The following is a 13,320-nucleotide window of genomic DNA, read 5'->3' as shown; positions in this document are numbered from 1 at the left end:
TTAATCCGACCAGTTTTCCGAACATTCATTTTTATATTAATAAAACATTTCGTCAAGTTAAAAGCTTAGCAGTGGCCTCCATGTGCTCATTCTGATTCAGTAACACATACAGAAGTGCCGAACCGTGTACGGTATTTATATTGCCCTGAATAGCCCTGAAGCATTATCAGACCATGCTTAAATTGAACTGTCAGATTTGTGCAAACTGCTTCAGTGGCAGGTGTGGCAAACAGCTAGTTATCCATCCTAATAATTACATCAGTTATAATTTCCATCAGCAGTATATAGGTCCCCTCACAATATTTACAATCTTCAGCGAGTATTTTTTTTAATGATTGAGGCTGCTTTCCCAGACAGTGATGCAGAATGGTTGTATCATGTACATCTATTCTGGTTTTTTTGTTGACCACGGTGATATTAATTATAGTTTTGCCATCTCTTTCAAAAACCTGGCCTCTGGCTGAGATTAATTGCCTTCACATGTGATCAGTGCTATGTAGGCACAGGCGTATTTTTGAAAGAATAAGCTCTCCACTGGAAACGCTCTCGCAATAATACTGGTATCAAGTCAGAGAGGTGTTGGTGTGTTTTAGCCTCTGGTCTGTAAGAAACACATTCCTGCGGAGGGAGCTGGTAGGAACGTTGGGTTACTCGTCAATGGCCAGGGTCAACGGCGGCGTGGTGTATACCACAAATATGCCCGACTGTGAGGGCGGGCATAAGCCGGCGTGAGTAGGTTAAACGTTGAGTTTTATAAGGGCACCACGGGGTGACCAGCCCCTCCCCACCCAGCCCCACCCCTCCCACCCCCCACCCAGCCCCACCCTCCCCACCCAGCCCCTCCCCACCCAGGCCCTCCCCACCCTCCACACCCAGCCCCTCCCCACCCTCCCCTCCCCACCCAGCCCCACCCTCCCCACCCAGCCCCTCCCCACCCTCCCCTCCCCACCCAGCCCCTCCCTCCCCACCCAGCCCCTCCCTGCACGACGGACACAATAATCCCCTGTGGGCTGGTGTAACCAGGAGGTTCCTACCAGTATGATTGAACAGCAATGAGGCACGACATAAATAAGCAATGCTACGTTGGAGGGCATCAATTGTTTGTATCTTCTTCCAGATGACTGAATGTGACAACAATACAATGGTCACCTGGGAGAATAATGTCACCATTTCATTGCATTATTTCCGGCCGCAATAATTATCAATAATTATAATCATAGACCTCAAATACGAATGCGAATTATTAAGTTGCTTTTGTGAAGTAATACCATATTTTCATTTCGGCGTCATCAAAAAAAAGAAAATACAAGATGTTAGTTACTCATTTTAAACTGCAAAGCTGTGTTTGACTAAAGTAAGAGTGCAATAATGTTAGACGAATATATTTATCAGTGCCATACCTACACCTCACTACATTTGGGCCGGGATATGAATACAAAATGGATAATCACAACTAGAATTGCATGATAAATTACATGCAGGATCCCAGGTACACCACGTAGAGTGTATTTAGTTAACTGAGATGTTGTCCAAATGATGTATTGTTTCCACAAACTGTATTACTATAGTGTACTTGTGCGATGCAGCTCAGAAGTGAAAGTTGTTTCAACTGCACGGGTGTCCAGTGAGTCAACTCCAGCCCCATGCATGGTACAGCTGTACACAGCTTTCCGTAATTACCAACCATCAGATACATGCGGTGTGCAAATGCTTCATTTGCATACAAATAGGAAATATCGGCAATTACATAAAAGGCAGACAGTGGAGGGGTCATGAGGAGTGGAGTTTCGAAACACTGATCAACTGCATCTTCTCAGGGAACTGAGCCAGGCAAGGCATTTGCATTTCCTGTCTTTTGAGCTCAAGACACATATACGCAGAATGGAAATAGTATCCACTCAATCTGCAATATTTTGGTTTAGCCAATTTGATTATTTAAGCCCATTCAGTCACTGACAAATACAGAAAATCATTGCAAAGTTTATGATTGCTTTGAATTCCATCCTATTCGGCTATGCCAGTTTAAATAAAGTGACAGCACTGTATTAGAGGAGATCAATTATTATTTAAAGTGTTGTAACCTGCTGAGTTGAAATTTTCAATAAAAGAGTTATCTGATCCCAAATGAAAAGTAACATTTCGAGATAAGAATCTGGAAGGCGATCAAATGAGCACTGCCCTGTATTTGTTTACCCAATACATATCATTCACAATACAATGACTTTAGAGAAAGCAACCCTAAAATATGATGAAATTATACAAGCAGAAATGCACGCTTTTCCTGTGTCTGCAAGGTACGGAAAGACACACGAAAAATTATTGAGACAATGTAATGAAAACAAACTTGTCGCACAAATCATTGTCTAATTCCTGTTGACAGTGTTTCATAAAATAACCGAACTGACAATTGCGCTGTGAACATATCAGCTTAATTGGCATTTGTGCAAAGGAGAGCCACAGCTTGTCGCACAGATGTGTTTATGTGCAAAAGTGCATTAGTGTCACGTTGCATGTCTGCTTAAACAGACAATGGTGCGATAGTGGTTTGCGCACTCCAAACACGGTAACACGAGTTGTTTTCCTGGTAACAATTTTACTGATATATTTTTGATCATTAAACATTTTCAATGTTTTTTTTATTGTCAAGCGCTGTTTTACGTGGTTAAAGCAGCAGAACTCAAAATGCAAACATTGTAAAAAAGAAATGTAGACATATGATATTTACGCCGCACTTAACTAAATCAGGTACTTTGTCTAGAATCTGAAATGTTTCTGGGGGTTATTGTGACCCCAAATAAACTCACTTATGAGCCCTGTAATACCGGCCCATAGGGGTGGCAGAGTTGACAGATCACAAGTGAATGAAAGCATGCGTGTGTGTGCTGGCAGGTACCGGTCTCGATGATCTGTGAAGTGCTCGTACACTGTGACTGACCCAGGGGAGCCGGGTGCCTGTCCGTGCGTGTAAACGACATGAAGAGATGTCGGCACAGCTCCTCTGGGACCTCTGCCTCTAGGTATGTCTTCATGAACAGCTTGAATCCCTCAAAGTCAATTGGCTGGACAAATGAAATTGTTGAAATGATTATCACAGACATTCATACGAGGACAAAGGGCACAGAACATGCAGTCACTTTTTCCAAATATATTTTTAGCACCATAAAGTGGTGTTGTTACACTTAAAAAAAAATACAGTGGAATTATTTAAATAATGTGAATTTTACATAAAATATGGTGAATTCCATTGAACGCATTTCTGGCTTTTACTAAACCTGCCTATTTCCCAACAAACACGTGATGTTGTTTTATGGCTGATTTAACTGTTTTAATAGATATTCAGCATGAATTCACAGAGTTAAAAGCACGATAAAATACAAACAAGCATCATCTCGGCATGACCGGCTGTAATTTAGTTTTTTACGTCACATTGAATTTCCCACAGATCACCGTTCACAAACAGGCTGCATCAATAGACCCTTGCCTCGTTAAAATGAGCATGGTTCAAACTTCAATATTTCGAGAGTTTGAGCAAATGATCAAAATATGTGCAAATGTGCTGAGGCACAGTTTGCCAAACACCGTTGTAGTTGTAAAGGGAGTACAGTATTCTCTACTCACCACACCGAAACTATTAACAAGCAGTCAATAATCCAATCAAGCGAACGCCTGGTTTGACTTTCAATACACTCTTTCAGTATTACAGAATAGTTATTGACCTTCAAGACACAACAATGTAAAACTGAGTGTGAAATTGTGCCATGTGTTGTATTGCTTATAAGGACATTTCGATATGGCAGGCTTGAAACTGTCAAGGTGGATGCAGGAGACAGCAGAGTAGACCGAATGCTTATTCTTTGGGTTTTTCGGTAAAGTCACGTAGATAGGTTCAAATAAATAACAAAAATAACAAAAAAACTACGACATTTCGATCACAACACAAGCGATCGTCATCAGGAGGAGAAAAAAACGTCGTAGTTTTTTTGTTATTTTCTTTGAACCTATCTACGTGACTTTACAGAAAGACCCAAAGAATATGAATTTCTGCAGTCACTAAAGCTTTAAGTCAAGATTTAGACAGAATGCTGACCCATCTTTAGAAGTTTCTGACTGCTGCTGCTGAACCACCCACATGTATGTGAGTGTTTTGTCGCAATGCAACAATAAGCAAAGGAGAAATGGTAAATAAAGAGTGTTAACACTGCTTCACCCTGCCGTCAAGTACAAAAAAAAAATGCTACACAATACTCACAACACAGAGCATACTTGCACATGTATGTAACTTTTGTGCCACCTCTTGCTCCCATATGTTGCACTGTCCTTGTTGATTTGCGTGTGTTTATGGTTCAGTTAGACTAAAATATAGAGCTTACCTGCACCCTGTACCTATCATTTTAAGATTACATTTGCACAGTTTTTGATTCGTGTGTTTCATTGAAACAACTGTTAAATACGTGAAAAAAATTAGGTGTCCAATATTCCCTAAGCACCCTGTTGCTCGTTCTGTGCAATATTGATGTCTGTGTTTTGTTATTGCTGTGCTCACGCACATCCGTGTACCAAATAAAATAAACTTTTTCTTCTTGGTTCTTTCGGTAAAGTCACGTAGAAGGGACTTTACCGAAAGAACCAAGAAGATCAATCCCTGCAGTCACGAAAGCTTTAAATCGAAAAATAAACTTTATTTAAACTTGATTCTCAGGTAAGCTCTCTGGATAAATACGGTACACGACAGTATTTAAACACCACATGCAATCAGATATAAACTGAGGAGAACTTGATGAAGCTTCAGCTATTAAAAATAGATAACATTATATCAAAATACATTGGACAAAGGTACAGCCCTGAAACTGCTTGTTCATGCCACTGCTGGCCGAGTAACCGCACTTTTTTCATTCCTCTTGCTCTTTGCCCCTGTACCGTTCCCATTCTGCTGTAATGTGTACTGATGCCTACTTTACTGAGTGCGATATTGGCACATAAAATAAACATTGATTGAGTGACTTTACTCCACCACATACAACTTGCCAATCGACGAACTGCGGTGCACTCATTTATATGTCTGAGGGGGAAGGGTAGAATTTTAGAAACTGCGGAGGCAATCTTAGAAAGTTGCACCATTTTCTAATCTGCCTCAACCGGAAGATTAACCAAACACTGGCAACCTCTGGATTGCAAGTCCAGCATGCTCACCAGTACACCGTGACAGGGTCCCATAAATAGACTGAGTCCAAAATAGACAAACAATGCAAGGAATTTTCCAGACTGTAGGAGTATCAGAGGAGAAAGAGAAACGCTACATTCTACAACAACAAAAACCATGAGATTGATTGGGAAGGCAGTGCCGTATAACTGAACCAGTGGGAGCGGGGAAAGGCAGATGAGGAGGGAGATGAAGTGATGGGAATGAACATGAGAAGAAAGAAGCACGCAGGAGAGGGAGTCATGGATTTTGAAGCGAATGAGAGAGATTAATAATAGTTTTTTTACCCTTTAACCTGGCAACAAAATTGACACCTTTATACAAGGGATCATGTTTGCATTAACCACAACACTTGCGGTCAAAATGCAAACAAAAAGACAACTCTGATAATGTATGCACTGTCCTTGAAATTGATTGGTCCACACCCTAGACAGCTTTTCTTAGAGCCTAGTCTCACATGATGTTGGACCAGATGACGCCAAAAGGTGCACAAATCAAAGACAAAGCACCATCAGAGTATGGAGAGCTCGGGGTAAGCATTTACATTATAATGAGAGAGATTGTCTTGTTTTTTAGCTAATGCTCTGGTGAGTAGGAAGACAGTGAGTGATTTAATGTGATCTATTTTGTTTAAGCAACCATGAAACAGCATTTTTACAGGATTTTAACCCAAGTTTAAAGATGGATAGGTAACGCTCACGGACAACAGCGTTGTGGTAGTTATTGGAAACAAATCACATTGTTGTAGAACAATCTAATATAAAGGTATGTTTAAATGATCACGACTCATACATTCGTGTTTTAGAGATTTAGCAAATTTGAAATTGCGTGACGTGCTAAGGCAGAGCATGAAAGCACTTACCATTAGTTTAAGTGTTATTCGCAGTATCTAGGGACTCACATGGCCATGCACAGTTCCAAATGAAGACACCATCCTACAGGTGTTCTCCAAACAAGTTATCAATACACTTTTACCAGCTTCCCAGTGATGCGTGATAAAGGTGCTAGCTTAGTTCGACCAGACACCATTATCACTTCTATCTCTCACCCTGTATGAAGTAAACGAGCTAAAGGTGCAGCCCTGCAATTTCTTTCTCGTACCCCTGCTGGCGTAAGGGTCTTCATTACAGGGGATTCTAAAGGGCACCACGAGAGGGTATATTGGCCTACGTCTTGGAAGAGATGTTATTACCCACACACACTTTTTTCTCCCAGCCACACGCAAAACCTATTATTACTGTTGGGTGGAATTAAGAAACGTGTCCATTGTTTCAACTGCCGAGAGATTGAACAGGCGACCTTTGGATTGAAAGTCCAGTGTGCTCACCAGTACACCATGGCAGCATATGCAGTAAATGTCCGCAGAGTAAAATCAACATATTTCCTTAAAATTAAACATCTCCTGTATGAGTATGGGCAATGCCATTTTTGTTTCATGTTTGAGCTCTTTATTTGGAAGGTAGACTTTTTGAATTATGATGCTTGGAAATATATAGCTCTTGCGTCCAATGTGATGGAAGATGATTTATAACAAGACAGTTTTTCAATGATAGCACTGAGTTGTGTTTATTGGCTCAGGACTGTCCACACTCAATCCTTCATTGGGCATCGCAGGGGATGCTTTTTGGTTACAATCTGTGCAAGCGGTAAGCTATGTACACTTAACAGCAATCCATAAAAGGCTTTCATAGAGAAACCCTCACTCTATTATAGGCTTAAAATAACCTAAAAATGGCAGTGAGTCATCAGTGTGAAAGGATCATAAGGACAGAGTGAATTTTGTGTGGTTTCGTCATTTCTGAAAGGACTGTATTATCACACAGGACCATAACTGGAGTGTGCCTCTCATATGGAAAGTGCGAATAAGCAAGGCCCTGTTTTCAAACACCTGACTACGTATTGTGCACACACAGGGGGCTAGCAGACACCGTGCCCAGCTGCCTTCACTCCAGTGGTCTTTGAACTTTGAACTTTGGTAGGGTTAACGCAACTGGTTCTTGTGTCGTGCGGCGTGCGACGTGAAGAAGGCATACACAAGAAGCACATTTTAAATGCTCCTCGTGGCCGTGCCTCACAATAGCAAAACCTGACCTTTAAGGGCCATTATTCATGACAGGCACATCCACCCGAGTGTTCATCTGAATATGTGAGGTGCTTTCACATATGCACACCTGGCTGTATATGTGTAAATGTGTAAACGTAGTTGGCAAATCAATATCCACACTGGTAGAGCAATGCATTAATATACATTTCTAAACACTGGAAAATTACTAAAAACATCTTCTTGGTTCTTTCGGTAAAGTCACGTAGAATGGAAATAATAAAAATAAAACATAATAAAATAATTCTCACGACGTTTCGGCCACAACGCAAGCAGCCGTCCTCAGGTGGAAAGCAGGTCAGACCTGCTCTAACCAAGAAGATATACTAAAAACATACTGTATAATTATACAAATGAAAATATACATACTGCCAGAATTGTTATCACCCACATTAGGGCAATGCATGTGTGAGCAGGAGTCCATGGATATATGTGTATGAATAATAGACCTAGATTGGGTGTACATATAGTGGTATTTGCTTTTCTGTAAAATGAATCAATTGCAGTTGCCTTGTTACGTGCATGCCTGGTGTATTCATTGAAAAGAAAAGGCGATTGTGATTGCGTATGCTAACATTTCCATTCATCTATACAAATACTGTAACTTACTTCACCACATGTTAAATACTTAATCAATAAAATCTTGTAAAAGTGTCATCATCATCATCAGTCACTCTATATTCACTGATGGATGAAGACCTCCTCACATTATGAAGGTCATGGTGGAGCAATACTGGATGGGTGCCCCTCTCCACTATAGCTCCTCAGGCCTTCAAGGCCCACAAAATATTCTTGGCCACATGAAGAAAGTGTCCCATTGAAGACGTGGAAAAAAAGTATTTGTCTTCGAAATATATAAAGCATGCATCGCACAGCAATGTTGCTACTCTATAAAACACTTGGCAATTGTTTTCTTTAATTGTGGCAATTTGTGCAAGCAGCTGATGATAATCTTAGGCCACGAAGCATTATTGCACACAATGTCCTATTTGTTATGATATTTTGTCCATATGTCCAGATTGTGACCATCCGTGAACATTAGTGTCCGGTGGATATCTTTCCCGGTCATTTAAGTAACATTTATATTTATGTGAGAATACCTCCTGTGCATTCTATCAAATTTTGCTAAGATTGTAATTTCCCCTTCAAATAATGTTAAAATAAAATAATATATATTGCATGTAGACATTGTCACGTCAATACAACAGAATACGAAAGTGTACATCTCACGCACGGGAAATAGCTCGCCGTGAGCTCATACTTATTGGCAGGGTATGATTTGATGTTCTAAGTGTGCACACATTTACCAGTAGAAATTAATATAGCCACATGTATCAAATACGAGGCACATCTGTAGCTCATTGTGTTAGCCATTCAGTTTATATTAATGGGACACCATCATTACTGTGTAGGAGGTCCTTTGAGGGCAAGGCTCAATATTTCCAGCAGGCTTAATTTGTGAATGGGGGTTTTTCATGATAGAGGGCTTGGAAGGCGGCTGGGGGGGGGGGAAATGGATGCATTCATTGGCGTGTTCAATATTCAGTGATTTATACCAGGATAGGAAACTATAACAAGAGCTTATATAGTTGTAGACAGAGAAAAGGCCAAATGTCAATCCATGAGATATAAAAGTGCACGTCAAGACATAAGGCTCGAATCCAGTGAGCCCAGACCTGCATGTCATGCTGGATACACACCACTGTGCAAAAACAATGCATTGTTTTTTGATGATTTTGTATAAGTAAATAGTAAACAGATTTTGTACACTATGTTGAACCCCACCGACGATATTTCATGCAGCTGTAGTCCTAAGAATAGATGCCCCCAGCATTCTAAAGCAGGCTTCCACAATTGCAATATATGCACAACCAGCTGAACACGACCTAGCTTCCAGGTAAAGCCACTCTGTGGAAGGATACACTTTTTACGGAGGCAGCAGATTGCAATAACTCTATCATCAAAGAATGTTACATGCTGTAAATGTTATTTGATGTAAATTGGATGGATAAATATAGTTTGCGAGCCATTTCAAAGTGGTAGGCCTCATGCGGCTGTGGGCCATATGAAACAAAGTGATATGGGTCATCTATGGCCTACGGGTGCCAAAAGGTCCCCCTCTCCTGCTTGGAGAAAATGCTACGATGTCAGACGAGTGTTCAGTCCTCCAGCCTTATCGCAAATGTTATATTTTATATTTTTTTCGAATGTCATCACTTGTCTTGAACTATTTATAGGTTGTGTCGAAAGCTAAGAATTATGGTGAAGTAGGCAGCTTTGTTTATGTTATTACTCAATGCAATTACTGTTGAGGCAAATTTGTGGACTGTAAAAGCTCCGACTCAATTAAATGCATTCCATGGTGAACTTTAAATGCAAGCCTCCACATGCCCCACCCTGCATGTAATTAAGCCTTGCTTATACATCCGATGCTCCACACCATCACTCATTGCAAATGAGGAATGGCATGTCCAGATGTGCTATTATGGAATATTGAATCCAACTAAACACGGCTTGAAGAAGTGAATACTAACAATGCATCTTAAATGTCATAAAATTGACAAAAATACTGTTTAGCACGAGAAGGTAGGTGACTAATTCCATTGGCAGGACATTGATCCAGTCCTACTAAGGTCTTGAATATGAGCCACAAGTGGCTACTTGAGATGAAAGATAAAGGTTCAGAGATGTGACATTTGTTTAGTCTCAGCTCAGTCACCAACGAGTGTAGAAAACAGCAAAGAAGTGTGCCATTGAACCTCTTGTTTATCCCCATTGTGAAAGCTCACAAATCTAAAATTATTACTCACGCACATGGTGAAAGAGTACAGTCAGCTGGCAGGACGAACCAATTATGAGACACTGAATAAGGCTGATGATTTCACTTCCGGGTCATGTACAAGTTCTATACGTGGTTTCACATTCTGCAGAGGGCATCTAAATTTAAAATGCTTTGCCCTGTAATTATACATGAGCGATTGATCATTTGGATTGAGTTACTAAAGAAGGCAAAGGAAACACATTTAAAATCTAACATAAAAAAATAGTTCACTGAAAAAACATGGATACCATGGATTTAGTTTAGCTTTGCCAAGAATAAAATCTGATTCTAAATTACGGAGTTATTGCTTCCTTTTCAATAGAAGAAAAAGGGATGACTCAATGACAACAGAGAAGCAAATTTATGCCTGTGCTTTTCACTGCGTGCATTCAATGGTTGGTTTCATGCCAAATTTGAAAACATTAGCATAGTGTTCCAAAAGGGAGAAAAAATGGCCTCTTGCTGAACAAGCTGTGTGAATAACAAATGGAACCACAGGAGTAATTATATTAAAATAAAACATATGCTCCAGTGTTTTGAAGGGAAGGTGTATTGTTCTATATGTTCAATAACAAAATCCTATTTTGCAATGAGAAACATTTTCTACGACCTCTTAATAAGTATGTGTCTGCATGCAGGTATCGAAGAATGATGTGCTCTAACTGCTGCAAATTACATTTAACTCGAATGCAATTGCATGGTTATTCACTATGTAATGCTCTGAACTTCAAACCTCATGCTGCCTGCTTTTGAACTAAACGAACATATAGTTATGTTTTTTTAAAATGTTGTACTTAATTTATATATATAATTTTATAAAAAAATACTTTTATTTAAGCACAAGTGTAAAAAAGACACATTTCCTCTGCGAGGCTTGATGTCTTTTTCATCACATTTATTATTCAACAGCAGTTGCAATTCATGTACGGGGAATAATTTTCCATCTCGGCGATAATAGGCTACATGGACACAAATGTATTTTCCTCAATCATGAAGTTCGGTGCAAAAGCACGACCTAATCAAAAGGATGCATCTTCGCTCATTTCAAGGTAGCAGCAGTAAACAACATGCATCACGGCAGATACAGTGCTATTACACGGATGATTGAGTGAGCATTACATTGCCTGGAACACCCATGCAGTGCTCTATAGCTCTAACCATCATAATTTTAAGTCTGCATAAGCAACTTACCATAAAATACAATATTTGTCCTATGTGACTGCTGAAAGTGCAGGTTTATGCAGAATCGAAATGTCAAAATTCATAGGATATTTTTTTTTATATATCCAACTGGAATTGCAACAAGATATTTTGAAGTGAGGATAACCACAAAAACCAAGCCATGGTCAATTTCTATCGAGATCAGACATTGGCACCGGCTGGCTAATCTCATCTCAGTTTTCCCTGAAAAAGCACGCGGCCGGTAATCACAATTGCAATGAGCACGGTTCAACCAAAATAATGACCCGCGGAGATTACCTGCTCGGGGTCATACTTGGAAAGGATTCCACCCTCACGGAACTCCCCAAGGACATCCTTCACTTTCTTGTTGGTATCTGTGGGAGACAATGGAAGACACTCAGCAACACATTGGTTGACACAGAGGCTATCTACGTCCTGTTTGAAGCAAAGCAGGCGAAAAAGGTAATAATTCCCCCAGTCAGTTTTTGTTGCTTATTTGGTCACATTGAAGGGGCGCCCCTCAAATTCTTGCTGGAGATTTTGTAAAAAATTTTTTTTAAAGCACCTGACCTTTGTACAATGTGAAGGTCTTGAGGGAATTCTGGATGCTGACCATATTTGTAAGGAGTTATAACTACACTCCTTGATATTACTGCACGCCCTCCTATTATGCATTACATTCACACAGACAACAACAACAACAACACTCAGACATTATTTTTAAGACTCGAGGAATAAAAACCTTGTGGCACACAAGTGCATGCTAAAGTGGAATGTAAGCTACTTTCACCTTGAGAATGTAAAATCAATGTTATGTGACCAGAGATCACAAAGGTGAAACTACAGCTCAGGTCTGACAAAGAGATATTGTATCGTAATGTGTTCTCAGCTGGATTTATGAAAAATAATTCATTAATTGTGTAGCATGGACTTCTGAGACCCACTTTAAACTGAAAATGCCAATTATTTTCCCTTGTCATTTGAAAAATATTTTTTCTTGGTGGAACAGTTTGAATGTAGATAATTAACATGCAGCCTAAATATTAAACAATGCACACAGTATTCGGCATTATTGATCAATTACAGAATGTATGTGTGCCTTGTCTCACAAAAGGCATGTGAATACAAGAAACTATGTTGGCATTGGCAGTTTGAATGTTTAATGAAAACACCACATGACTTATGCAACATCAATTCTAGTTCATGTCCCCAAATTCTGAAACGCCTGGTTAAACATGTGATTCATATTTAATTTTAAATCGACCAGTAGAGGAAAACATAGCAAGTTAAATTTATTTTACAAAAATTATAAAAGGAGATGGATAAAACTTGGCTTATTTTTGTTATTCACCTGACAATAATCAATGGCTAAAACATGCCACTAATGTAAATACCATTAGGTGTAAGCAACACAATCACGAATGAGTGTTTCAAAGTTATAGTTCATAGACCAAAACATTATTCCAATTTTCCAATTCGTTTGTATGCTCACGTCGTGAGAATTATTTTATTATGTTTTATTTTTATTATTTTATTTCTTCCCTTCTACGTGACTTTACCGAAAGAACCAAGAAGATGAATCCCTGCAGTCACGAAAGCTTTAAAATAATTTTATTATGTTTTATTTTTATTATTTTATTTCTTCCCTTCTACGTGACTTTACCGAAAGAACCAAGAAGATGAATCCCTGCATTCACGAAAGCTTTAAATCGAAATATTGTATTCTGTTAATGTAAAAAAATTCAATCCTTTAAACAGTTGATGGCTGGTAATTTGAACACAGGATATGCATGTCTATAACCGTTGCCCTGATAATATGCACACACTAAACAGCCCATTAGAGTGCACGTTTACTTCTGTCAATGACTATGCAAAGGCAATATTGAGTAGAAGCATCATAATTGAATGAGAACAATGGGTGCTTGGGGCATTTCCTTGTTTTGCCTGCCATAGAAATCGATCTGTTTGCATACCGTATATTGGCAAGATTTGAATCTTCCATTGGAAAATAAACAT

General features: G+C 39.4%; 1 protein-coding gene across 4 annotated transcripts in view; it reads right to left on the bottom strand.

The window, feature by feature from the left end:
• Window positions 1-13,320, bottom strand: part of LOC144943448 (diacylglycerol kinase beta-like) — a 139,076-nt gene that overhangs the window by 81,955 nt on the left and 43,801 nt on the right. For 3 of the 4 annotated variants that reach the window (XM_078870887.1, XM_078870879.1, XM_078870906.1), the window contains 2 exons: window positions 11,602-11,678; window positions 2,894-3,059 (listed from right to left, as the gene is read on the bottom strand). In XM_078870887.1, the coding sequence (XP_078727013.1) occupies window positions 2,894-3,059; window positions 11,602-11,678 (243 nt within the window). The remainder of the gene's footprint in view (window positions 1-2,893; window positions 3,060-11,601; window positions 11,679-13,320) is intronic. The other variant, XM_078870897.1, reaches the window with a different exon arrangement.

Source organism: Lampetra fluviatilis, chromosome 2 (genome assembly GCF_964198595.1).
Source record: "Lampetra fluviatilis chromosome 2, kcLamFluv1.1, whole genome shotgun sequence".
Classification (NCBI taxonomy): domain Eukaryota; kingdom Metazoa; phylum Chordata; class Hyperoartia; order Petromyzontiformes; family Petromyzontidae; genus Lampetra; species Lampetra fluviatilis.
Note: the sequence above shows the minus strand (reverse complement) of the source record. Positions and strands in the feature narration are given on the sequence as shown.